The sequence below is a fragment of the Rhipicephalus sanguineus genome, chromosome 3 (genome assembly GCF_013339695.2).
Source record: "Rhipicephalus sanguineus isolate Rsan-2018 chromosome 3, BIME_Rsan_1.4, whole genome shotgun sequence".
Taxonomy (NCBI): domain Eukaryota; kingdom Metazoa; phylum Arthropoda; class Arachnida; order Ixodida; family Ixodidae; genus Rhipicephalus; species Rhipicephalus sanguineus.
The window spans coordinates 195,926,364-195,953,720 of record NC_051178.1 but is presented as its reverse complement, the minus strand read 5'-3'; the positions used below and the strand labels follow the sequence as shown (position 1 = coordinate 195,953,720).

Below are 27,357 nucleotides of genomic sequence, written 5' to 3'. Positions count from 1 at the left end.
ATGCAAGCGCTCCGCGCTGCTGCTGGTCGAAGACCCCGAAATCCTAGAAAGCAGCAGCATCCGCGCCATCGTAAGCCGTCGCATCTCAGCGTTCCCGTTAAGACGCCCGGTGACTGCTCCTTCGCTTTTGCTCACGCTCGGTCGCGGCTCCTTTTTATTCCTTCAAATGCGAAAGCGGTCGAACGCGGCACTCGGGACCTGTTTACACGGCTAGGTCCCGAAAGGCTGCGTGCCGCGTCTGAAGAAGTCCTATTGTAGGGTGTCAAGAGCCACAGGTCATTGTCGGGTAGAATGCCCCCCTGCAATTCCTTTCTTTTCCTTGCGATCTACATAAGAGAGACCCGATCGTCATATAGGCAAAAGAGACGGCAGTGACATCGACGTTCGAAGGGGTGCCGCGTAAGACGAGTCACCCCTTTTTGCAACACTCTTTTTGTTCGTTCAGCATTGCATCGATCATTCGATTCCTATAGACGTCAGCTATACTTACGTAAACCGAAGCACACTTGATGGCGCTTCATTGTGCCGCCGATGTCGCTGAGCATGCTGGCAGGACGCCTTCGAGAAACTCGACCCCATCGGATTCGGCGGTGCTTCTTATTTGCACATGTCGCAGAGCGTGCCATTGTCATTGATGTGACTTTGACTTTGACTGCGCCTTTTATTATCGACAGGCCTTTCCCTATCTTTATTTTCTCTTATTGGGTGAAGGACCGCTTGGGCAGAAAACGCGAAGTCAATCACTTTCTGAGACATAGAGGTTACACAAGGACGCCGTCGATGTAGGAAACGAGGGGAAGAGGGGGGGGGGGTGAAGGAGGATGATGTCGACAGTTCATGTACCTGTTGGCTACCTTGCGTTTTGGGATGGGACAAGGAAATATGCAAAGCTTCTCAATGTTCGGAGCCTTTGAGTATGAAGCAATACTAACTGACGCAATCGCTTTGCATGTGTTGGAACTTTACATATATGAATAAAGTGGGACGGAGGAAGAAATTGTTGCAGGTTACCTACAAAGAAAGCAGAGCACGATCTTACGAAGGTTTGTTTTGCTTTCCTCCTTCTTTTTGTACGTGTACAGCTGCACGCGACTGCGGAGGAATTATTTTTTTTATTTTTATTTTTTTAGGTGGCGCAAGCAGTGCGTCTTGCAAGAATTATTATTAGTATTCTGTCCGCAATAACTAGGGGGGCAAAATATGCAAATATTAGTGTTCGTAAGTGGGTTTCCTATCATCCGCCTTCGCTTATATGGCTCAAAATGCGCCTTTCTTTATTCCATTGTCGCGAACATATTATTCTAACAACGTTTTATGAGCACGAACTCTTGTAAAACTAGAAACCAGCTCACGCCGCATAGCGAATGCCTTGTTCAGCTTGAACAGTACCTTTAATAGACTACTTACGTCGCCTTCTCGTTATCTTCTTGGCTTGCAGGTACAGACTGCGGTGCGCAACGCTTACATGCAGGCGATGATCAGGCGCAACCCTAACCGCTACTCCCGCGGCCGAGGCCTGTCGCAGAGCTACTCGACCTACTGCGAGGCCAGCTCGCTGGCGCCGGACCTTCACCCGCACATGGTGGGACACAAGGTGGCGCCCATGCGCAAGGCGTTGGGACCCGCTCGCCGCTACTCGGAGGTCGAGGTCGAGACGCTGGCCTCCATCGTCGCACCGTCGCACGCGCAGCCCACCATCAAGTGGGAGCGCAACTGTTACTTCTGAAGCGACCAACACCCAGAGAGTCAGCGTTCAAGTCTTCACTCTCTCCTACGCCAATGCGACCGAACCTGGACCGGTACTCCATCCGCCTCACCAGGTCCCGTTTCGGTCATCGAGAGACCAATTGAAGCACCGTTTCTATCAAATTCAGACCAGACCAGGAAAGCTCTTACAGACACAGATGTGGACGGAACAGATCTGTCCGCCTCTGTAAGTGTGTCTGAAGTTGAGGTAGTGACGTGGGTGGCTCCCACTGAGGACACATCCGTTCGTCCTTTCCTTCAATCAGTTCAGCGCGCCCGGAAGAGCAGCGATTGTCACACTCACCCGGCAAGACCACACCCACGCAAGACCAACGAGACATTTTTTTGCTCCCAAAGTAAAAGAAAGAAAAGGAACTCGCGGACGCGTCTTTCGGAGAAACGCCTATTTTCCTTCAGCAGACAGATGTGCGCGATACAGTGCGTGGTGTGTACGGCTTGTGTTGTACTACCGTACCGAACCCTTTCTCAAGTGTTTCGGGCCTGCAGGATCTCACGGATCACGAGATTCTCTCACATTACACGGCTGATACTGAACAGCCAACCGCTCCGGCCCTATGTTAAGGACAGGTTGTCTGAAGGACGCTGAATATTTTTGTCCGCATTCGCAAGTTGTCAAAGAAGATTTGTCTATTTGCCCCGGAGTAGACAATGGTTCCTGCTTGACATGATGCCGAGCAAAGGTGCAGCGTATATTTTTATTACTATATGTTGGTTAGGAGATGTTGGCGCTTTTATATAGCTCTGGCTACTCCTTTTCACAGATAGTAGGATTATTACAAATCACTTTCATGAAAACGAAACTATTTAAAATCGCAACTAGAGACAGCTTGTCAGTCAAGGCATAGCAGTTCACATAAGCACGATGTCTATTTTCAGAGTGACACCAAAGACGACACAAAATACACTCCAGGCACATAACGCTAGAGTTCACGTAAACGGTAGTCATGAGGACACCAATATGTTAACAAATAACGCTACACATTAAGCCGAGTCACATAACGACACTAAACATTTACACAAAGTGCAGGCAGAGGGACATATCCTCATGAACACAGCGCACACCTGGAATTTCGGCTTTGAGATAATTAGCCTTTAGCAACTTTGTTCTGCGAAAGCCTTCGCTGTTGGCTTTGCATACTCGTGCACGAGACAAGCTGTGTGCAATGGCGGTTGCGCTATGCGATGTCACAGTTGCGAAAGGCGATCACCGGAGGGAGGGCAGGTATCCTTTACTGCTCGGATGTATCGTATAACAAGAAGGAAGCGGTGTTGTAATAATTTTGTCTTTTGTGACCGGCGAGGATTTCTTGTTGCTTTACGTATGCGGTTGCCTATGGATGACAGGACGTCAGATAGCTGTGGATAAACCGGTTGTAGTGTACAGAACACAACTTCATAGCATTTAAACAAAATCGTCTCGGGGAAATCTTTTTGCGCCAGATGATTTCTGGCTATGTAGCATGCCTATACATAGTGTACCCCTTAAACCTCTTGTAGAAACAATCTTAAACTCTCGCTTTCGCACCTCGTGATCTCCCCTGCTCTTAGCACACGCTGTATGTCCCATTATCCCTATTTCTTAAAACATTTCAACACATTGAACATTGCATCACCTTGATTTTTTTTATTTACTAAGCTCTGTTTGTCTAATTTGTCTAACCATGTCACTAAACCCACTCCACTTTAGAAGAGAAGCTGTGTTGATGAAGTTCTAACGCTTGACGAACGTAGCTCGAGGTTTTCATAGTTGCGCGAAAGAGGAGTGTGTACTTCCTGAAATATGTGCATAATCGATCTTGTTTGTGTTGCATTTCTTGGTTATGTACTGTGTGCAACGATAGTGTAAGAACAGGTTCTGAAGCGGCAGCAAATTGCGAATGAAACGGCCCAAATGGTCCCCTTAGTGTAATTGGAATGAATCGATCGCTCAATGGCGCAAGGGATTCGTTTCGCAAGAAGTACTTGAGGTGCGTTGACTTTCCACCTCCTTGGACTCAACATTTTCTTGTGCCGTAACTGATGCTATCGGCCACATAAAATGAACTTTGATTAGGCTACATTTGTGAAATCGCATGCTTTCTTGTATTGCAGACCTTCTATGTATTTAGCCTCGTTATTCTGGTTCTACGCCGCAAGCTGACAGCCATTCGAATTCGTGGGGACGGTTATGTAGTCTACTGCGCAAATCTTGACTTTATGGCCCGAACAGCTTCTGGCCTATTATTTTCTCGTTTAGTTCCCCTTATGCCTAGAATGTTAATCTTGCACAACGTTCTCCTGTTTTTGTGAGGCATATTATAAAACAGATGAATGATGTGAATGGTTGTACATCTGCTACAGATGGCGCAGCCAATATCGGCACTGGCGCCGAGAGCTTCGCAATGCTGGCGCGCTGATCGTAATGTGCTGCCGAAAGACGTCTAAAATACCCGGCTCGAGTCACGAACCGCCGCTGCTAACGGCAGGCCGATCAATTCAAAGACGCGTCCCACCAACCCACCGCGAACGTGCGCTTGCAACGAGGAAGCTTATAAGCAGCTCTTCGCTCTAAGAAGTCCCACTCACATTGTCGCCTCGAGTGTACCCAAGGGGATCTTACCTGGGCAACTTAAAGAGAATCTACCTGGTCATTAATCTTTGGAAAGCGACACACGGCTTAGACACGAAACGGCGCAACCTCTTAGATTTCAGAGCAGAAAGCTTTCGATTGGGCTATTGGCAACGTTTGCTAGAATGCTCGGATGAAGCCTGCAGTTATTTCTTATTTACCAAAGGAATAGAAAATAGACTTCTACATTTACTTGGTTAGTTGTTTTACTGAGCAACACCACTGCGCTGTGCTTCATGCGCTTCGCGGTTATTCTCCCAGTTCCTTAAAACACAAGACCACGCCCGAGGCTTTGTTCACGTGGCACCAGGCGGCGTGTACCTGTGCAGCACATTTCCTCCTGAGCACTTGCGCCATCTTTCATGTACGAAGATATCCTAATCAGTGCGAACGGCTCTACAGGCCAGGAACGCGCTGTATAGTAAGGAAGATCGCCGATTGCCCTTCCTCTGTTTCATCTCCAAGTGCCACCACTCTTTAAGAGAGTGAGGGAAAGTAGCCGCGCTTGCGCAACATCGTTCTTAGCCCGTGACAGCGCATTTTTCCACATCTCTCATCTTAGCATATTTCCAGCCTTCTTTCCTTCCTTCGTGCACCCGTGCCGTACGATCAGCCGCTCTTGAACAATGCGCAGAAGTCTCTACTCCATTATACAACTCCATTGTTAAGGCGCAAGCCTTTAATGTCTCATACTCGCGGCGTTCGTCGTCCGTCTGTGCCCTAGAACGGTGCCAGCTGGGGCCTCTCCCCCTCACACCCACTCAGCAATCACGTGATGACACAGCGGCGCATAGCAACAGTTGCGCATTGCTCCTTCCAACGCTCGTTGCGCAGCTGTTGCGCAACGTGGCGGCGGCATCCAGCGGCGGCGTCCGTCCGTGCCCTCTCACACTCTCTCAGCAATCACGTGATGGCACAGCGGCGCTCGCGGCGATGCTCCTTTGTCAGACTTCTCGTTGCAACGGTCGAGTTAGTCGGATGGCTCCCAAGCGACCCGGTGATTATTCCGCGGCAAGCGGTTCGGAGAAGCGCCCCGAGAATGTGGAGTCCCCTAATACTATGGTATAGTCAGTCGAATGGCCACAGGCTTTCGCCGAACACACTTTGGAATTTACAAAGCGTCCTTCAATTTTTTCCGCTTCATATGGCCAAGTTGTGACCTGTAATAACGCAGAATATCTCCAGTGAAAGATGGGAACTTTCCATTCGGACTCAGAAAGAATGTAGTACATAGGCCGTTATTTTTTACTCATTAGACATCTATAGAGTCGAGAACCTTCTTGTGTGAACTTAATGTACGATTTTTCGTGCTGTAGCAATGAAATCATTTCAAGGCGAACTGCGGCCTCGTGCTGTTATGCTTACCGATTTCTTCGCGTGCAACTGGCCGAATACCCATGCTGTACAGATCCTAAGAAACACTTGTTCAATTCTCACGGCTCGTGAAGCGGCGATTTGTAAATATAGCGCTCACCCCTTTTTCTCCGCATCGCGACAGCTACGTCCATTAAACCACGTGTAAATATTTCGCAATTCTCTGAATACCTTTTTGTCAGTCCTAACTGTTACGCACACGTAAGTGAGAACAAACTCTCCACAGAGCACCGTGCCAAGATACATATAACTCAAAGTCATTCGTAAAATGTGTGAAAGTGTTGCAGTGTCTCAGAATGAAATTGTCTTGTTTATATTACCTTCCATTCCTTAACCCTTCTGACCGTTGCATTGTTCGCCGTCTGTGTTGAACGTGAGTTACAAGGCGAGGAATTTGTCCCCTGCTTGTTACGTGAGGTGGCATTGACGTAATACGTATTCAGTTAGCACTTGTTAACTACATTGCCTGAGTAGATGATGAGATCATTATATATTCTTCCCATTTATCTCACCTGCGCAACTACACTCCAACAAAAATACAGCGCTTGTTTTCAGTCTTGTTCCTGCAAATGAATACATACAATTAGGCTACAAAATACACCGCTCAAGAGCAACACTCTTTGTAATAGCTGTAGTTTGAAAATGGCGATGTTGTTGTTGATGCGTATTTCGCTAAAGCTAGTTTTGAAAAACACAATGCATTAATTTACCTATCCGGGTAGTGCTTCTCCCATATCGCTATTTCTATAGTAATAATAATTGTTGGGGTTTGACGTCTCAAAACCACGATATGAGTTTGAGGGATGCCGTAGTGGAGGGCTTTGGAAAATGCGACCACCTGGGGTTCTTTAACGTGCACCTAAATCTAGTATACGGGCCTCAAGCATTTTCACCTCCATTGAAAATGCGGCCGCCGCGGCCGGGACTTGATCCCGCGACCTTCGGGTCAGCAGTCGAGCCACTCATAACCACTAGACCACCGTGGCGGGCATATCGCTATTTCTGTATGCGTGTTTCCTGCCCTGCCCCCCCTCCCCCTTTGTTCTTTAAACAAGACGGGCTTTTTATCTGATTAATTTATATGTAGAAGTAAAACAAGGAAGGCAATTACTTCAGATTTACTGGACAGTCTTGAGGGCACAAGTGCGACTACAACAGTTGACAGCAAATTTCCCGTTGCTGCTCTTTTTTTTTATTTTCACGCACCAGAAAGCGTTCCGTACTGTAATGATGACAGCACGCTTCTTAAGCGTCCATAACCACTCCTTTACTAGTTAGGAAAGCAGCTTTACCAGTTAAGAAAGCAGACTCATCATGAGCTGTGTCAGAACTCGAATGCTGTAGTTGGGAGATTTGCGCGGGCGGCGAGAACGTTTTCGTAATAAGAGACGAACTCGCGTTGTTGGATCTTAGGGTTGTTTCGTAAAAGCAGTGCGCACTTAAAGAGTCGAGACAACAGCGAAGTTTTCTAAGGAAACTTGATTGTTGTATTACGTAAGTTAGTTCCTATTTACGTAACTGGCGCCGACTACCAACGTGTAGGGTCTTGCGAAGATGGTGCAATGGTGAGGAGTCGAAAAGTGGGTTTGCGTAAGAACCGACAGTGTCTTTCATAGACGATAGTCTTATTTTGTGGCTGAGAACGCCATCGTCATTGGAGTTACGCAGGCTCACAAATACTTGAATCCATGGTGTCTGCGTGTGTTTTGTTATGTGCGGCTTGCTTGTTTACGCAAGTGTTCGTTTAGAAAAGAAAAAGAGTGGGGCACTCGCGATGTGAACGCATTCGCGCTTTCTTTTTTCTTCCGACATAAGCAGTTTGAGAAGGGGCATACAAAACAACAGGTTTCCCTAGGAAGTTTTAGGTGTCAAACACTTAACCGCCCTCTCTCTCTCTCTCTCTCTCTCACACGAATACTTTTGTTGCAGAATCGGAGCATGTGTGACTATGCAGGTAAACAAACCAAGGTAGCCTCTGTTTGCTACTCTCCTTTTGTAAGGAAATGGTTGAGGTAGATGAATGGACAACAGTAAACACAAACTGGCTGTTAAGCCCACTCTTTATTGAGCAAATACTGCACAGTACCGTAAGAGGCTATCGCGAGTGTCCTATTACCTTCGCGGAGCGAAAAAACACTTTTTTTCTTCTTTTAAAAGATACAAGCAATGTATATCACATTTTAACCATTTTCAGAATGCATTTGATATCGGTAGGCAAATTATTGTATATTCATTTTATTAACTAGGAGTTTAGCCACTCTGAAAAGGACTTACACTTCGGTTGGCCGTGGTTTGAGCTTCAAGTTTTTTTTTTGTTTCGAAGAAGCTTCAGTGAGCGCTTCCATATACTAGAAAACTGCAACTCTTTTTCTCTCTCGTCCTTAATCTTCGCTCGAATATGAGGCCTTCTCTCGGCTGGCTAAACGGCGCTTGTAACGGCCGGCAGTGACAACCGCAGGATCGTTCTCCGCTTTCAGCCATGGCCGATGGATGCGACATCTAGATGTCCTCTTTTGCTCACGTGACGATCATACCGGTAAACGGAGCGTAGTCGTTGCCTTTCAATGGTTGTCATAGGAGCCGTTGTACTTCCAAGTAAGAATCGTTTTGGTTTCGTTTTCTTTTCGCTCAAGCTCGCACTCACCGTAACAGCCGCCTCGTTTAGTTTTCCATCACAAGAACAAGTACCGCATTAAGAGCGCAAACACCGAGGAAGGACAAGTTCTTCGGAAGAATAAACAGTGTGTCTCAATGCGCACTACTGTCTGAGCGATCAGACCTTGGCACCTTGTTACGGAGTGCTTTCTTCCTGCCCGTTCCAAACCGATCTGATCAGCTACGAGCAGTTCTGGCAAATTATCGACACACCATCCTCGTCGATAATACGCCGCTCCACTCCAACGCTCGTGCTCAATAAAACGAAAAAAAAATGTTTAAAAATATACGAAACGTATAGGTCGCTCGCAGCCGGCGCGCCGATGTTCGATAAGTGCTCACGCCGACACAGGCTGCGTTATCGAGCCGAACGGAGCCGAGACAGATCGCTATTGACCCGTTCCTGTCAGTTACTTGCGGGTGTTTTGCGATATACTCGCGTTAGAGATTGATTTTGTTCATTACCGAACATTAGAGGCCGAACGGCAACTCTCTCAAGGGAAAGGAAGTGCCGGCTCCGTCGGAAGACAAAAGGGTGCCTCGGCCGGTCTTCGGAGCAAATGAGCACCGGGCAGGGGTGTAGCGAAAAAAAAAAAAAGAAAGACCGCCTGTTGATTAAAAAGTAATAAGAAGTAGCGACGCCAAAAGAGGAAAGCATCGATTTTCTTGTGAACAAGACAGGGATTGTATAGATGTAGATTAAGGTCGCGAGTTGGGCGTGTTGGTACATCTTTTCAAACTGCTGCAGCACTTCCGTAATCGGGAAACAGAACACGCTAACCCTTCCGTAATCAAGAAAAACAGAATGCTCTTGACGCCAGAAATAGTTGCAGCTGAGAGCATTTCCAATCTCGGGGAGGGTTTCGTAACTGTTGCCGCCATTATGCTTTCCGATAAAGACCTGGCGCTTTTACGCATGCGCAGAGAATGACGTACTGTACCGGACACCGTACATATGTGTGCAAATTCCAAATAAATTTTGTTGGAAGTTCAGCGCTCGTCCTTGTCGTCTCGTCTATTTTTAGCGCTGCAGCAGTTTGAAAAGATTCTATAGACTGCTCTTTCACGCGAAGCGAAACGGGCGATGTATAGTGTTAACTATTGATCGATTGCCTTAGACAAGCTCCCTGTTATCTCGCTAGCACGCGCTATCCTATTGAAAATAAGCGGCTAAAGGTTAGTCATTATGCCCACCATTAAGTGACCGGAAATGTTCTGTACATGCGTAAACTATAAACAGTAACATCGACCGTACATACATTATGTCCCGTTGGTTGCTGGCCTTGAAACAATAGCTATAAACACGAAGGGTCCGAAATCTGGAGGATACGGCAGAGGCGTACTTCGTAGCTGGTGGCCACTGTAGTTTGTTGGGGCCATGTCTATGCCAGTTTATACGTGTTACTTTTTTCACACAAGCACTCGTGTACATTACCGCCTGTCGGGCAACTCTTTATATGCGATACCTTCAGATGATAAGAATACTTTGCAGTTATCTGAAGAAATAAGTGAGAGAGTAGTGTTCTGTTGGGAAGGGCTGTCACCAGATCATCCAGTCGGTTAGCTGAGGTCAAAGGCCAAAAAGGTAAAGAGCAGTAACGCTTTCACTTGGGCCAGTGGGTGCAAGCTTGTAACTTCATTCATTGCGCCCGTAGTGTGTACGTCTCTTCTGTTGTCCGTGTTTTTAGCGCAGCCATGAATGAAGTTACAAGGTGAAGAGCGTATGAACGTTGTAGAAGAGAATAATAAGAACATTGAGGGAAAACAGTAAGAAAATAGTTATTTGAAACTGGTTGGAATACTTACAAGGTTTCTGGGAAGCTCTGCGCTCGTTGTTGTTGAAGATATTGTCGGGCGACCATTTTTTACATATATACTCACATTTCGGGACGAGGTTTCGCGTTACTACAGCGCTAAATGAATTGGCATGCACGAGAGGATGTGTTACTGGCATTGTGCTACAAAACAGCTTGCTTGGCATTCAGCCAGAAAAGATTGTCGCCTGTAAACAACATCGCGTTCAGTGCTAGAGTCAGCTAGTCACGCGAGATTTCGCGAGAGTGTCCCCGAAAGTTGTCACCCGAGAATGCCCATCGATCGGTGTATAGGAGCACACGTGTATTACACTTACACTTCTTCGTAAAAGCGCGCAAGATATGACGTATTGTTTTTTTTTTTTGTTGTTGTTGTTGTTGTTGTAGTTGTTTTTTAACCACGTGCGACCAAATAGAATGTCTGGCTATTGTAGCATTATGTACACCGATATTTTTTGTGTTTAGAACTTAATGAAAACGAACAGATAAAAGTTCTTTCTCTCTTTTAAAAATTACATATACACGGCATCTTGTACTCTAAGGCGAGCTAAACAAATTACGAGTATAGCTGATTGCGACAGTGGCATGCAATCGCCTCCATTTTGACTGCTCACTTCGTTAGTAGTTGTCGCTGATTTACATATAATTATCTTTCTGCTGTGCGTGTTCTTGGTGGTTAAAGAAAATACCTCGTAGGTGAATCAATTCTAATTGTTCGGTACGATCGACCCCTTTACCTCACCGTCCAGAAAGCTGATTCCCAGTTGTGTAAAAGAGTTTGGTGTGTTGTATCGTACGTCGCAATGGAAGGGACTACCTGTACCATAAATGTAAAACAAAATGTGTAACAGTTTCTCCTTCGATCGCAAATGTCGCACATTTTTTTCTCACTGCACAGTTGTTACATTATCGCCTCCAAACGTCCGTCACTCCAAGTGTGCTGACGGCCGCATGTGATTGCACTACTTTGTCTATACCGCAGATATGTAGTATTACGTTGATGTCACTTGTACATATTGCAGAGATATACGATAGTGTTTTGTGTAAAGACAACATGCTCAACTCAGGTCGTGCCACTGAAGCATACGTATGCATGCTGAAGAGTATATTTGTCGTTACTGTTTTGTCTCATGCTTATCGCTGTTCATTCCCACTGGTTAAACCATACCCGTCATTTGTCGTGCAGTTCGAACCGGAGTTCCTCGATCATAACAATTGCGAAACTTTATTACGAAATCCCGAGGTCAGCAAACCGACGCGCCACCTGGGAGAAACGACAAAAAAAAAAAAACACCGCATCGCGGCAGTCTTCGTCCTCATTGCCAGAGTCACCGCGGCGAAAATTAGAAACACTTTCAATAAAGGTCGTAGAGTGCTGCGACCTCTGCATTATGTGCAAAAAAAGTGAGCTACAAACGCAAACACACCGCTTGCTTCATCTAGCTAGCATTCCTGTGCAATGCAAAAACACACAAAAAGCCATTTATTAGTTTGTTTCTCCGCCGACAGGTGGCGTCGCAATCATCAATACTCCGTTATTTTGCCCATTGATTGTCTCGTTCTCATTCTGATACATGAAACCTATGGCGAGTTCCGCAATTCGTGTGATCTAAGAGCCCTCGTTCTAACTACCAACGCATAAAGTGTTGTGAATTGTGTATGTATTGTAAAACCAACTATTTCGATGTAAAAATAAAGACAGTGTAGAATACTGCGACGTTACGAGTGTTCATTTGCAGAGGTATCTCATCAACATCTACCTGAGCACGTGGAAAAAATACTTTTCTCCGGCGGCCGTTATCTTGAACCATGAACAAGAAGGCTTACGAGCGACACCAACTTCTCTTACCTTATTCGTGTTTCTTTACAGGGGTGAACACACGATCGAAAGCTCTCATTAGACAATCGTTTATACTGAACAATACTGCTGGTTTTAAGAAAAAGGTTCCACTCATACTGTCCCTATTGTGGAGCGAAGCCCACGGTGTATCACTGCACCTGGGAATGTCCACAACCACCGGGCTGCCGCCCTATTCCTTCACCCTCACAATCCTCTTGGGAGACTGCGCTGACCAGCTCAGAGCCGCAGGAGCAGCGTCGGCTGATCCAGCGGGCACGTTGTGTGGCGCGAGCCAATGGGGCCCTGAACTAAGGGCTCCACCCAACGAGGATAATCCTTGAGGCCTTCACAAATAAAAGTTTTCTCTCTCTCTCTCTCTCTCTCTCCACTATACATCAATGATTGGACTGCAATCTTCGTCACTGAGGCTCTTTTCTTTTTCTTCTCTTTAATCTTTAAAAGCACATCACTGTACGTTTAAAGATAACAGCTATAGATTAACCTGTAATAACGTTAACATGAAATGTGCTTAACCTAACTGCGCATGTTTGGAAAGAATATATGCCGGCCTGTTGCCAAATATTTGCGTCTATAGGTTACGCGCGTCTTCGTCTGCATGCGTTACTTGTCACCCTGGAGGCACATACGACTTTGCATCGAAGTAGCTGGGATAAACACTAATCACGCCGTAGTCCTTCTCAGTGATTCCCCTCTAATTTCTTCCGTCCTGTTTAAGGGGCTCATTGTTTCGTGGAAACCAAATTGCGATCGATATCACAAAAGCCTCCTTCTAAAAGTGCGTACAACTCCTGCCGGGATCTTCATTGAGAGCTCTCGCTGAAGGTCTCTGAAACTCGATGCCGACGAGAACAAATAGCTTGTTTTCGATGAGAGCGTGTCTCATCGATCTCTGGCTGCAATCGAACCTGCTCCAACTACGCTGATGAAATTGATTTACAAGGAGGCGTGAAGCGGACAGCGTTTGTCTGACAGAATTGTCGTGTGTAGACATCAAGTCCTTTAGATATTATCATGGCGTTTTGCGCTTTGCGACTTTACCGTAATGATAATTTTAACCAGGCATTGTGGTTCAAACACAACGTTCGTTGTTTTCAATGCGGCTAATAAATTAAAAACTGTAGTTTTACAAGCTAGGATACCATTATGAGGCACGCCGTCGTGGGGGACGCCTCATTGATTTTGACCACGTCAGATTTTTTTCAATGTGCACAAAGACCTAAAGCACAAGGGAATTTCTTGCATTTTGCTCTCGTCAAATTCTGCCTGCCGTGACCAGGAATCGCATGACTATAAAAGAGATGACGCATATTTTTTTATCCTTTAAGTGCAAGAAATTTTATTCGATCCTATTGAATAGCTGACGACGATCGCATCTGCATTCGTCGTGTATGTTAAGTAAAGAAATGCACGCCTAAGAAGAACCTGTGGCTGACTTCTAATGTACGACTGCTGCCGAGTCTGTAGCCATATTTTATGGGAGCCATTATTCATGACTCAATGACATCATACTGCTATTTTTCTAGTGCTATGTCATCATGTCAATCTACTTCCAAAAAATAACATAACAAAGAAAACAAGTAAATAATGAAAGAGATAATAGTGAGATGAAGTGAAGGTCATAGGCTAGAACACCGAAAGGAATATGCCGTCCTGCTCGAAGGCTGTGCCCTTGGGTCGATGTCGCATGGAGCACGAAGTAGGCATCCATCTACGGACATTTCGTTCTCCCTTCATTCTAATTATACTTCAGCCGATTCCCAAGCACAACTTACGTCATCAGCTTCAGCCCAATAAAAACAACGCAGTGTCAGTAAGAAGGAAGGAAATATATTTATTTTCTCACTCACAACACAGTAGTCGTCGTGAAAGACATCAAGGAACCATTAAAGAATAGGTATTCCGAGAACCAAATCACGAAAAGATTGTGCTACTTTTTTTTCATATTCTTCATTCCTATTCCTTTGTTTTTTTGTTTCTTTTTTCAAAGCAAGAAAGTTTGTCGAGTTTCGTCCGAATCTGCAGGCAATAGTCTCATTAATAAAACCTGCCAGCGCCACAACAGGTCGCTGATTCTGCGCGTCGCGCTAGAAACCGAGGGCAAGAAAGAGAAAGAAAGAGAGAAATAGAACGTGGGGACGAGCTCTGCCACGGATTTCAAAGCATCCCGAAAGATTTTCCGCGCACAAAAGGCAGACTCGCCCCACTCCTTTCCAAACACTCATGCATAAATACAGAGAGCTCTCTTCCTTCGCGAGAGAGAGAGCTCTTCCAGAATATACACTCGCACACGCGTACGTTCTCTTTGGTGCCTTTCACAAATGACGAACGCCGAGATACCCGTCTTTTCTACGAGCTAGAGGAGAGGGACGCTGCGGGAGAGAGAAAAAAAAGCTAGCTGACTTCCTGGCGTCTGACGTCGCTAGCCCTACTCTCTAGCTCAAAAAAATAACGGGACGAGGTACTTCAGCATTCGTCAGTTGCGAAAGGCGCGGCCTGCACTAGATAAGGCGAGCACTACGCTAACCTAGCGACGTGAGATGCCAGGAAGTGGTTGGTGACGTGTCTTACACCGTCATTTTTTTTATTACTATCACTATTATTACACCCGGAGGGGATCAATGGAAACCCGAGGAGGTCAACAAAAAGGCTTCTGAAGCGAGTGAAGTTACGGACGCAATCTTACCCTGAACGCCGTGGTAGCTGTCAGCGGTAGGCACGACTCGCTGCGTAACCCTTAGCGTACTGGATAGGCAAGCCCGTGCGCTTCACGCCTAACTGACTCTCTTGCGTCATAACCGCTTAAGTGATTAAGCCGAGTTACCAGCAGCGACATTTCGTGCCCCTTTTTACTTTAGAACGTATCGTTAAAGAGCAGTGTCACGTGGGACGTTTACAGGAGAAGTTATCAGGAAAAGAAAGTTGGCGCTATCTTCTTCAGCTCTTAAGGGAGCACGGCTTAGTGCCACAGGGAACGGAATAGGAGACCGCAAGAATGAAAGAGAGAGGAGATATTTGAACCAACGTGCGCAGCGTGCGTCGGCACGTCCTCGGCATCCATCAACCAAGCTATGTACGAGAGACCCGTCCGGTTGTGGCGGCTGTCACGAAATGTCCAACTGTGCGCTGCGCATTTTTTGTTCCTTCTCTCTCCTCCTCGATTACGGCATACGTCTGCAAATAACTTCCCTTCAACTTGTCCCATTTCTTTTCACTTCTGACGGCTACAAAGATGGGCACTTCAGTCAGAAGTTCTTTTTATTACCTCCTCGGGCAAAAAAAAAATAAAAATCGCGAATTTGTTCGGCACGATTTCGCAACCGTTACTTCGATAAATCGGGCTCGGTACGGTTTACAACAGCGACGAAGAGATGTGGCACGGCAAAGCCTAGCCGACGACCAAACTCGGTTGCTGTGTAAAGAAAGAAAAGAAACTGAAACGACACGTACAAAACAAAACAAAAACAAAAAAGAACGAGAATATATCTGTGCGTTTGTGACGAGGAGATGGTTACATGCGTTAATGCTGTGCAGAAAAAAAACAACGGAAAACCACAGGGGCCGCCGACCGACGAACAAAAACAGAAAGAAACAGAAAGTGAACCTGAAGCTTAAACGCGGCACTGCATTCAGTGCCTCGTGAGCAACATGTTCGGCTTGCGATTCTCAAGAACAAGTTAGCTCCAAGATACACAGTGCCGGGCTATGACTTTCCGCAAATAGTATATCTGTGAGGAAGGTAAAATAGACTCGCTGTTTCATGTAGATGTGTGTCCGCGCTGGGGATTTTTTTTTTTCAGTTTAAATTTACAGAGGAAACGCTCGCGTATATAATGTAGTGATGCCTTATCGTTAATACTGCTGCAGTGCTTAATAGGGCAAGCGGCGACAGCGTAGGTCGTGAACTGATCAAAACAAAACTCACTCCACTCCACTCTTAAGGAAACAACAACACACACGGCCAGACCCAGACACTCTGTTGCGAACCCACGTGGGAACAACTGCGATACAGCCACGTCATCACTTTCGGCGCACGATTCTGGGAACATCGTGACATTTCGAAACTGGAGGAGACAGCACGTTTCGTTGTAAATGCAAGGAGGAAAACAGGTGTGAAGAAAGTCGAAAAGGAAGATCGCTCACACAAATCGAACATTTCAGCCTCTAAAAGTGGCCACGTCACAAAACACGAATGGCGTCACTGTTGGTATACCGTAAATTCAGCACAAAAAAAAGAATTAATGCTCTGTTATGACAATCTGTGTACAACCATCACACCGAAAGGAAACACAATACCGAAAAAAAAAAACGTTCCATAACAAATCAAATTCAACGTTACAAGATTCAACGACTCAACACGGTAAGTATCGTACACTATGTCATAAGCAACTATGTACCTTCACAGCTAATTCAAGAATACGTTGTACCAGATAGCCTAAAACCAATCTCTAATTAGTAAACTCATTATTCATGTCATTTTCGTTATCCCCGAACTCCCGAAAGACAGGTACGTATGAATGACATAGCGACGATCGTTGCTAACAATATAGAGGCAATCCACGTATTGTAATTCGTTATCTATGCCCCAATCGAATGTGAATTGAAGTTTCAGGAGCATATATAAACGCTTTTCTTTACGAAGCAACACTCCATTCTTTCGCTTTCCAATTCCTGCGCCCAAAGACTTCTTGGAGTTTTGTCAACGAGAGTTTATCGGGGAGCATACGAAGTATATATCGAGATACGACTGAGACAATTCCCTGTCACCCGTACAACATTCTCCCGTGCGATTTCTCTTTCGTTTGGTATTATAACACGTTTCTTTTGCTGGAACTCGATGCTACATAATACGGCGACGCCACGAACACTCGAGACAACTCACGTCCTTGATCACAGCCTTCGCTTTCATCACCAAAAAAACAACAACAAGAGGAGGTTAGAAAAAGAAAAAAAAAGGGTGAAACGAATTCTTCTCCGGCCAGAATATGGAGGCCAGGTTGAGAGACACCGACTTCCACTTCCCCTAGTTCCGTGTTTGCTCCTTGCGAGGCCCCCTTCCGGTCTCTCCTCCCTTCCGGAAACAGGTCCGGTCCTGGCGCCGAAAGTGGACCAGCGTCAGCCACCCCGAAGTGCGACGATTGCGCGGCATTGAGTCCGCGCGTAGATCCGTCTTCCGATCTGTTGGTGGAGACAGGCAACGATTGGTTCGAGGCGTGATTCATTCGTCTCCGAGGCAACTTGACTGAACCTTATACGTTTGTCCTTTCTTTCTCATCTATTTTCCTCTGTGACCCTCCTATTTCGTCATCTCAGAGGCAGGCGTGAGTTCTGCTGTGTAGTTTAGGAGGCGTGTACCCGACTATCTCGTAGCGTTCTGTTCGCGTCTTTCGCCTTCGATAGCAATAGTTATGCTACACTCAGACTGCAAAAGACAGGCACACAGTTTTAGTTTTCCACTTCCTTCTATGACTCGTGTGTTTACTTTAGGTGGAAATCATCGGAGTTATCCATGTTGTAGTATGACAACCGAAAAAGAAGGCAATTTCTTGTTCTCGCGAGTTACAGTCTCATTCGTCTCTTCTGCTACTGACATATAACGGCGCTTCTGCAAACACGCCTGCACAGCAGTAGCCAGTACTATCATTCACGGCGCGTCTGTCCTTCAAAGCAACGACGAATTCACGTCTTTACAGGGTGCTATTGAGGCTACACCATTCTTTAAGCTATCGGGCAATTCAAGCATAGGTTCTGAAAAGAAAGTAACTAGCCCATGCTTTGGTTAAACTTGCACGCGCCGCTTGTCTACAGAACACAGGTGTTTATATATCACGAGGATGCATACTGACCTTTGAATGCGCAAATAGCGTGCATGCTATGCATTATTTCGTACGCTCTGTTTAACTTCACTCATAAAACGATAGCCTTTATTTGGGCTGCTTTCACAGCCAGTGTGGAAACGTACCATTAAATAAATATTGGCTTCCCATGCACACTATTACTTCTATCGTGCACGAGTGTCCACATGTTCAACAGAAAACATAACAACCTTAAGCAGCAAAGTAAGGAAGCGGTCTGTTATAAGCAGCCACCCTAGTCTTGTTGGCATAACAAAGAAACTGGGGGAATACGGAAACGTGGGTGGAGCGAATGGCCCAATAACTCGCCGAAAAAAAATTATTTTCTAATAAAAAAAGAGGGAAAGCGATGGAGGTTGAATTACGTACGCGGTTTGTTACCCTACACTGGCGGAAGGGTAAAGATTGACTAAAAGAAAGAAAATGATGAAAACAGTGTTAACATTAGGTGCGCGCACTTGTGAGGGCACACACGAAACAAATATATAAACGGGTGCGAAAACCTCTTGCGCTAACATGAGTCGACATTTGTTCAACTAGGCTGAATGGTTAAATTATTATTAACAGGGCGCGTAAAACGGGACAGAAGCGGAATCAAAAAAAAAAAAAAGAAAGGCGCGCCTAAAGCAAGCGCCGTATTTCTTGCAAATATTTGCGCGAGTATTGTGCTGTTACTGGCCGTTATTTTTCGAAACGAGTTTCCCCTCATGGACTTGCTATGACTTGGAAGTAAATGTGGCAGGCTTTCCCAGAAGAAAGCGGTAAACGAACACGTTTGTTATTTAAACCATCGACAATGTCCCTTCAGTCGCTATAAGGCAAATGTTGCTGACTGGGCGAGTTGGTGCATCACATTCTATATTTCTTGTATTAGAGCTCATCCAGTCACCTGTCTTTGGCCTTCCTTACTTATGTCCCTTTTCCTTCGCGCTCAAACCGAGTTGCGCTAAAGCAACGCAGGGACATGATTAGCTCTATGGGGCTTTGCTCTGTGCCAAGTCAGTGCGCCGAGTGGTAGTGTACGAGCTCTGTCACTCACCTGCATTTTGCTCAGAAGACCTGTATGCGGTGGTTCTCGCGGTCGCAAACGACGATGTTCCCGCTGGGCATGACAGCGATGCCTTCGAGTCCCTTGAACTCGCCGTCGCCGGAGCCCCACTGGCCAAAGGCGCGCAGGAAGGAGCCGTCCGGCTGGAAGATCTGTATGCGGTTGTTGCCCGAGTCGCCCACCATGATGTAGCCCTGGTCGTCCACGGCGACGCCACGCGGGAACTTGAACTGGCCTTCGTCCGACCCTTCGGAGCCGAAGGTGGAGAGGCTGCGCCCGTTCACGTCGAAGATCTGGATGCGGTGGTTGTTCGAGTCGCTCACGATCACGCGGTTCGTGTTCGACACCGCCACGTAGTGCGGGTGCTCCAGGTGGCCCGGCCGCGAACCCAGCGAGCCGAACTTGCCCACGAATGTGCCGTCCGACTGGAATACCTGTACGAGGGCATACAGGGTGGCAGTCGTTATAGGAACAAAGCTCACTGTTCTAAAGCAAATATTAACTTGCGCGTCGTGCGCGTAGCACAGAATGAACCAAAATTCTCGAGATTGTCTAGTTACTTTCGGACTTTCAGCCTCCTTAAACACAACGCAGCTCATGCTTACCTATGAAAATTCAAGCAGGTCCGAGCAGAGGTCCCTAAAATCGACGATGATGTCACATGATAAAACATGGTAAGCGTGCAAATACGAACACAAGAGAGAACTCGGAACAACACACATGATGTCACGTCGAGCATGCGTGCCAACTTCAAAAAGGTCGCCTCTCATGTTTCGCTGCACCATTTATTTCCGTTTTCGACAGTCTGTAAAGGTGTATGGCCACACCCAGAACGAAGATCACGTCGGGACATACAACTTCACACTATGAGCAATGTCGCTTTTACCTAAAAGACGCACTCTATTAGACAAGAAAGGCTCTAATTTTCTTGTCTTTTATTGTACAAGAGTTGCTCTATCGTGTTGCTTAAGTTTTCTTTCTGGCAGCTTTCGCAATATTATTTTCGTTCCTACTCATCATTAGGCATCATTTTAGTCCGCTACGATGTCATTTCATTCGTCGTTCTTTCTGTTCTTCCTGCTTTCATATTTGGAGGTCACTCACTACGGTGAGGAAGCCCGTCACTTTAACAAGTGGACTATAGTGACAGGTCAACACTTCTCATAAACGCACGGTGGTCTAACCGTATGGTGATGCAGCATGTTTTCAGGCTTGAGCGGTCTGCCCCTTTCACTTGTAACAGACGCACGTAACAGACGGTTCAGCCGACGCACTTGTATGAAAACTGTTGCCCCGTCATTGTAGTGCTGTCCTTAAAGTAACTGGCACCGTCGCTGTAATCGGGTTCTTTTAAGAAGAGGAACGCAGGCAACTGTCTCTGTGGTTCCTGCGGAATTAGACAGTTGAACACGTCCTGTTGCAGCTGCCCTCTCTACGACTCTCAGCGAGGCCCGCTCCCAATGCTTCTGAATCAACTGCACTAGGAGGCATTTTCTGCAATGATTCTAGGACTATGGACATGTGCCTCGCAGGCACAGAAGGCAATGAAAGCAATATACTGAAATGCCTAAAGTCAACACATCTGTGCAACCGCCTGTAGACTTGATGTGCTCCCCCAAGTGTGCGCGTGATTCTGCCCATCCCTCTCCTTTATTCTGCCTCTCTTTTTGCCTCTTTATTCCTTCCCCCGCGCAGGGTAGCAAACCGAACGTGCTTCTGGTTAACCTACCTACCGATCCCTGCTTCTCTCTCTCTCTCTCTCTCAAGCAGACCTGATCGTGATTATCGTTATCGTGAAACACGAAGACACAGCCAGAGAGTGCAACCGTTGTAGAAGTGAGGAGACAGCAGGTGTACTCACTTGGACCCTGTGGTTCTCCTTGTCGCACACGTAGATGAATCCCAGCGAGTCTGTAGTGATGCCCCAAGGGTAGTTGAAGCGAGCGTCGGTGCGCCCCTCGCAGCCGAACGCCCTCAGGAAGCGGCCCGACGGGTCGAAGATCTGCACGCGGTGGTTGTACCGGTCGGACACGATGAACTGGCCGATGCGGTTCACCGCCACGCCGGCCAGGCAGTCGAACTCGCCCTCGGAGCTGCCGTACGTGCCGAACTCGTGCTGAAAACGGCCGGACGCGTCGAATACCTGCGACACGCAACCGAAGGTTCCCAAATCGAAAGGACGAAGATCGGGGAACGAAGCATTAGATTGGTTAGGTATGCTTGATTGTGGTGTAAAATACATTTCGTGAAAACTACACAGCAGCCCGCTGCACGCTAACGCGCGCCCTAAAGGACCATGATAAAATTTTTCGCTCATCAAGCGTACCTAACCAATCTAAGCACAAATTTGCCCAACAAGAAGTCATTTTGGAACTAAGCATGACTGATAAGGACGTTAGCCGGTCATAAAATTTCTTTAACATGGCAGGAAAGCTGAAAGGTCAGTCTGAATGAAGGTTTTGTCCTGCTACTTAGCGTTGGGAAGAGAAATTGATGTAATGAGAGAGATAGAAAGTATTAATTGTTAGGGCGAACGTGGTACTGAAAAAAAAACTCGAATGGTCAAAAGAAGGGGAATTTGAAGGGCTCGTGTATCTTTGCTAGACACAACAATAATTAGAACTAACAGACAAGAAAGCCAAGGAAAGTAGAGGAGATGTTGTCTGTTGTATATACAATGTAAATGTGAAGAACGTAAGGTGGACGAAAAGATATCTTGCCACCTTCGGTCCCTGCCGGCGGCAAGTTATCTTTTTGTCCACTTCATTTTCCTCTCATTTACATCATAATTACTACAGATATGTCCTATACTTTCATTCGCTTTCTTGTCTGTTAGTTCTAATTACGAACTGTCAAAGACCCTTCGAAGTATTACATTCAGTACACTCCCGCGTAAAGATTTGACGACAGCTTTCACAATACCACGTTGATGAAAAGATCAGGCGAAGGCCCCAAGACAAACTTTTTAGATCATGGTTGCTGAACCAACCACCTCCGCAGTGGTTCCTCAGAACTTACTGCAAGAGCTCAATACGCACATGTCTGCAGTTGTGACTAAAGCGCCGTTCACTTCTTCGTGACTGCCTTCTATACATGATATCGTTACGATTCCGCACACATCATCACGATAACCTGTTGTAGCTTTTAATATCGTTGAATATTTTTGTTTTAAAGAGAAGGAAAAGACATTCGAGCAGTTTCATGAGCTGTGAAATCAATTATAGTGGTGGCAGCATCTTCCCGCAGCAATAATGACGTCAAATGAGCCCATAACTAAAATACGATGATTAAATGGGCTACAAGAAGGAACCACGAATGCGATTCGTAAAGGGAATAAAAGAAATTTAATACGCTCACTGAAAACCAATCACATCTGCTAAGGCTACAATCTTTTTTTTTTATTCTTGAGTACTAAACATTTATTTTGCGCTTTAGTCTTGACGCCTATACAATTTCCATTATCCTCACAGTCTTTCTCTTTGGTGCAGCAACGTGTTGTAAGAGCCAGAAACCTAACCTAACATCAAGCCTACATCATACGATGACAATAGCCTTCCATCTCATTAGCGTGAACGGAGGGCCAGCCGTTGGTAATACGCAGAAGACTACAGATTACCGAGCTCATCGGTCGTCAACGCAGAAAACTTCACAGGCATTATACGTATATCTTAACCACAATGCGCTCGTGTGATCGTCTATCACAGGGTAACCCCCCCCCCTTCCTCTATTTGTTTTGTTTTGTGTTACCTCTAGCGAAGGCAAGTGTACAGAAGGTGTTCTTTCATCCTCGCATAACTTAATTACTTCTCTCATTTCTCCTCCTCTGCTATAGCCATTTGTATATTCACATTTTTTTTTGTCATTACGAAATTTAGCTTCCCTTCCTTATAGTTTCTTTGTTTTTCCCTGTGTTTCCACTGAAAAAAAATTAAAAAGCAAGCCCTGTTATAATTACTGCTGTCGAGAAAAGAATAAAAGCGAAGAGAGCTGGCAACCCATTTTAAAGTACCGCCTTTGGCTGCAAACATGTTTTTCTGGAGCATAAGACTGCATGCTTTAACAAGGTTATAATGGTTTCAAAGACTTTTTAGGGTTTTTCTTTCCTCGCTGCAAAGTACACGAACATAATTTAGTTCCAAGAGAATGTGCGTCGTTGCTTTTCTGCTTCTTTCAGTGAGAAAAAGCGTGAGGCAAAGCTTTACAATAATAATAATTAACGAAATAAAATAAACGTAAAGACACCCTCTCTATCTCTCTCTCTCTATCTCCTCTTGATGTCGTTACGAAACCATTCCCCCCTTCAAAGCATACCCCGAATACTGAAGCTATCTGAATACTTTCTTGCAGGCCGTACTTAACACGCTGCCCACGATTGATTTATTTTTCTTGTTGCCGTTCTTCCTTTCTTTAACGCACGCTTTATGAAGAGACACTTGTTGTTCGTAGGAGCATACCACGCACGCAAGCAAACACATACACACGCACACGCACGCACGCTGCCCTTTTCAATCCAAGGTCAAACTCTCGATACAACTTTGGAATGGACAGCTGTTCTACATCGAAACATTTCATGCTGTCCGAGTCATTAAAAAAAACAAGATGTTCTTGCAGGACAAAGACCGCTAGTCCTCGTGAGGCACTTACCGACAAAACGAGTCGGACCGCGCGGAGTCCGTCTTGCACGTCTCACCTGATGAAAGAGTCCTCGAACGCATGAGTTCTTAGAAGGGTACACTTACGTAGCTTCACGCCTTATGTATGTACATAGTTCTTTGCGGGCGAACTGCCACTGTAACTGAAGGACTTGCTCGTAAGAGAAGTTAGGGATTTTTCCAAAGGCACTTCACTTATCGACGGAAGTTGAGTGACCGCGCGTTCAAAATTCCAGACAGGAGCCGGGAACAATATGCTTGTAATTATATGTCCCTTTTCGGCAGTTGAATATATTTAGCAAGTGAAAAGTCAGTCACTGTGACTATGAAAAATGATATAGCAGTTCTCAAAGACTTCGAAGAATCGCAATCCGATTTCTGACAACCAAACTTCCAGTGAAGATGGTTCTTTCGAGATGTCGCTATAAGACTTTCATTTGCCTGTGATTAAATTGCATACCTTAAGACGTTCGAACAAGGCATGGGTTCAGGAGAAATGGAGCCTTGAAGAATATTCAAGTGGTATTGTCTTTTTGAGGCAGCAACTCCTTTAAAGCTGTCTTGAAGAAGACGAGATTACCTGTCGAAACGACGGCTCCAGCGACAGACCATGTTCAAGAACATTCATACCTTAAACGTTGTCGCCTATGATTTGCCCGGTTGAAACCTTGCCCGCAAATAACGCTTTCCAGCTGCTGTGATGCTACTTTTGCAATGGTATTGATTCATCGACGGACATTTTACTACGCCAAAGCAATGAACATAACGTCAGTGTCCACTCTGTTGAGTAAACGTTCCGTTGGAATAAGTAAATTACTGCAAGAAAAGGTGACGAAATTAACCGATCATGACGAAATATATTAGAGTCCAATTTAATTTCGCCACGTTATACACCTGACCATGCATACTTGGAGCGCTTCAGGAGCTTCCCGATGTACATAACTTCTTTTAGGAGTAACATTGTTGAATATTCGCACAGGGACTCCACAATGGTCGAAATACGTTGACGCAGCCTGGTCTCACGTTTTCCAATAAACCTTCGATGCGGATGCAGACAAACTGAAAAATTCTCAAAGGAAGAAAATTATTTGCTAAGAGCGCAAGGGAATGGGCGAGAACAAGAAGACTTTCTTATTTGTTTTTCGGTCCCATGCCGTTATTATTTCTTTGATTAGAGCGCATTTCAAAAACAGCCATTCACCAGAAACCTAAACAGCACAAACGCAGTTGAACACCTTGACAATCTAGCTTTGCGCTATGTGTAGCTTACAGAAACGGGTATGCAGTTTGAGTTTATTGTCCTCACAGAAAGGGACCACTATATTTTCAGGTATCAAGCAACTTCTTTCTCTCGTCTGCGTTTGACGCATGTTTAGAGATACACTAAGCTTAGTAAATATAAAACCGTAGCGCAATACTACGAATAAAATTCAGTTGAACCAGCCACCAGAAAGCTTCGCTGAATTGTTGCTTTACTACTTCTTTACAACAAACTACAATATACCTGCCGATAACTGGAAAAATACCAGGCTTATATGTACGACACACCGTGCACAGACTGTTGCTAATGGAATAACATTAGTTATTTCTGGAATAACATTAGTTATTCCAGAAATAAATACGCGTTCAAAGACCGCAATGATAACCAAAGACGCGCTTTCCTCTTAAGGACGCTCACCGGATAAACATACATTCCGAATGAATGGTTTAACCATGGCCCATAGTATGACTATAAAAGACCACCAGCCCCGCTACTGCAGTGCGCATAAAACGCCGTGAAGGTCTTCACCCGCCATCTCTTCTGACTGGAATAAAAAAAGAAACCACAGGGTGTGGGATTACATCCGGATATATGCGCAGACTGCTGATCATAGGCAATAAATAAGAATTCAGTTTGCGCGTCGCCATGGCGACACGGCAGGTTTCTGGATGGCCCAGAGACAGCCGCATTCCCGTCGTACTTATAGTTCCGCATCACATATCCCTTCGGGACTTATAGGCCTTTCTTTTTTCTGCTGCTGTGAGTGTCGGCAGTTGCATAGGAGTTAATGAGCCAGCATTAGTCGCGCCAGCACGTCTTACATGTGATGAGCGCAGCATGCAGTGGGTTCAAACAACACACATTGTCACGCTACGTTATGTTGAAGCGATTACAGGTCAGTGACTGAAGCACCAAGAAATGTCAGAGTTTAAGCCGTAGCCTGGCCACGTTCGTTTATTGAGCAAGTACAAAAAAAGAGACGTGTAACTGAGAGCGTCAGGCCTGCAGCACTGATCGCTCCATCTCCTCGGAAGCCAGCTCCGAGGTCCGAATGATATAGAAGACTAGCTAAAATTGGAACAAAAAAAGTCAGCACAAAAAGAAAACTGCTTCGACAAAAGGAGGTCACACGCACGTGTTTTTCTCAGCGACCGTACATCGCCGAATTGAATACGATGGAGAAATTGAGATGTTGATTTTTCTCGTTCTTCTAGGAGAAGTGCCGCATACCTTGAATAACACGGAAGCGGAAGGCCGTTCTCGATTTCCTTCGCTAATAGCCGCGCGTCCTTTTTCTAAAGGCTATACTCGGGAACGACCCCAAGTTTCCCGAACGCATTACTGAGTGAAATTTCGTCTTGGAAAATCAGCGCAAATGTTTCATTCATCAACGTGGATCGGCTTACGTTACACAGTTGAAAAATAAATAAAATAAGCTCGCTTCCTTGGAACTACATTCCCTAGAGCGCATGTTCGTACAAAACGGTATTCGTCGTCTGCCCTCGCAAGGTGATAGGAAAGTTTCTATAGTCGGTTACAGCCTAAGAATAAATATAAGCTCCACCAACTGTCATCACTGTCCCACCCACAGAGATCATGCATAGACAATACCATCCAATCACATTTGCTCACTTCCGTGAGGTGGACCACTTCTCGCGTGTTTCACGTACTCGGTATTCCCATACAGACACATGTTCGCGTCGCTGGTTCTAAGTCGAAAACTTGAGCGTTCTGGCAAACTTAAGCAGAGGTTCTGAGATCACGGCTTAGCCAAAGGTCATGTTTTAGGTAGGAAGGACCATAGGCGCGCGCAGGGTTCTCCGTTAGGGGGTCGAATTTTCAACGTGGCCCCTCCCCGTTGGTAGAGTCCGAAAGAAAACGAGGTCCGCAATGGGTGCAAAAATGAAAAAAAAAATGAAGCGATGCTTCTCACAAAGGCCTGTCGTTGCTCCCCGGCTTTCCAGGGTAAAAATGGGAAACAAGCAGCTCTTGGAATGCAACATTAGAGGTCCTTGGTCACCATTAGCGTCAAATACATGTGTAGCCATAAGCCTGCGCATTAAAACATAACGTGAAAGGTCCGACTGAGTGAAGGTATGTGGCAGAATTGGCGCCCCCCTTTAGATGATTAGGGAAGGCGGTCGCCCCCCCCCCCGCCCCCTTCCTGCGCGTGCCTATGGAAACTACGAATCTTCAATTTTCGATATCCCCGATATTCACATTAGCACAGAAAAAGCACTTGCGGTACGAAAGGAAACCAGCTTGCACGAATCTCTTACAGGGGTGACTGACAAGCGCGCCGCGGATTTGAGGGTGGAGTTTGTATTTATTCTTAGGCTGTAGCCGACTAGAGAGGGGAAAAAACCACTATTGCTCCGTTTCGTTCCCCGGGGGATGAAATTCGAGATTCGGAGGAGGCGTGGGACGGGGAGAGTCTGGCTGAGGTGGCCAGCGATATGCCTTGT

The 27,357-nt window shown here is 45.8% G+C and overlaps 2 protein-coding genes across 2 annotated transcripts in view; one reads left to right on the top strand and one right to left on the bottom strand.

Annotated features, from left to right (window-relative positions):
* Window positions 1–5,421, top strand: part of LOC119386231 (corticotropin-releasing factor receptor 1) — a 266,815-nt gene extending 261,394 nt beyond the window's left edge. The window contains exon 11 of the mRNA XM_049413785.1: window positions 1,439–5,421. Coding sequence (XP_049269742.1) covers window positions 1,439–1,726 — 288 coding nt within the window. The 3' untranslated portion in view covers window positions 1,727–5,421. The remainder of the gene's footprint in view (window positions 1–1,438) is intronic.
* A 10,471-nt stretch (window positions 5,422–15,892) lies between these two features.
* The window catches only part of LOC119387990 (RING finger protein nhl-1-like), a 124,580-nt gene continuing 113,115 nt past the window's right edge, over window positions 15,893–27,357 (bottom strand). The window contains 3 exon segments of the mRNA XM_049413778.1: window positions 15,893–17,254; window positions 18,971–19,413; window positions 20,841–21,122. Of these exon segments, the coding sequence (XP_049269735.1) occupies window positions 18,982–19,413; window positions 20,841–21,122 (714 nt within the window). The 3' untranslated portion in view covers window positions 15,893–17,254; window positions 18,971–18,981.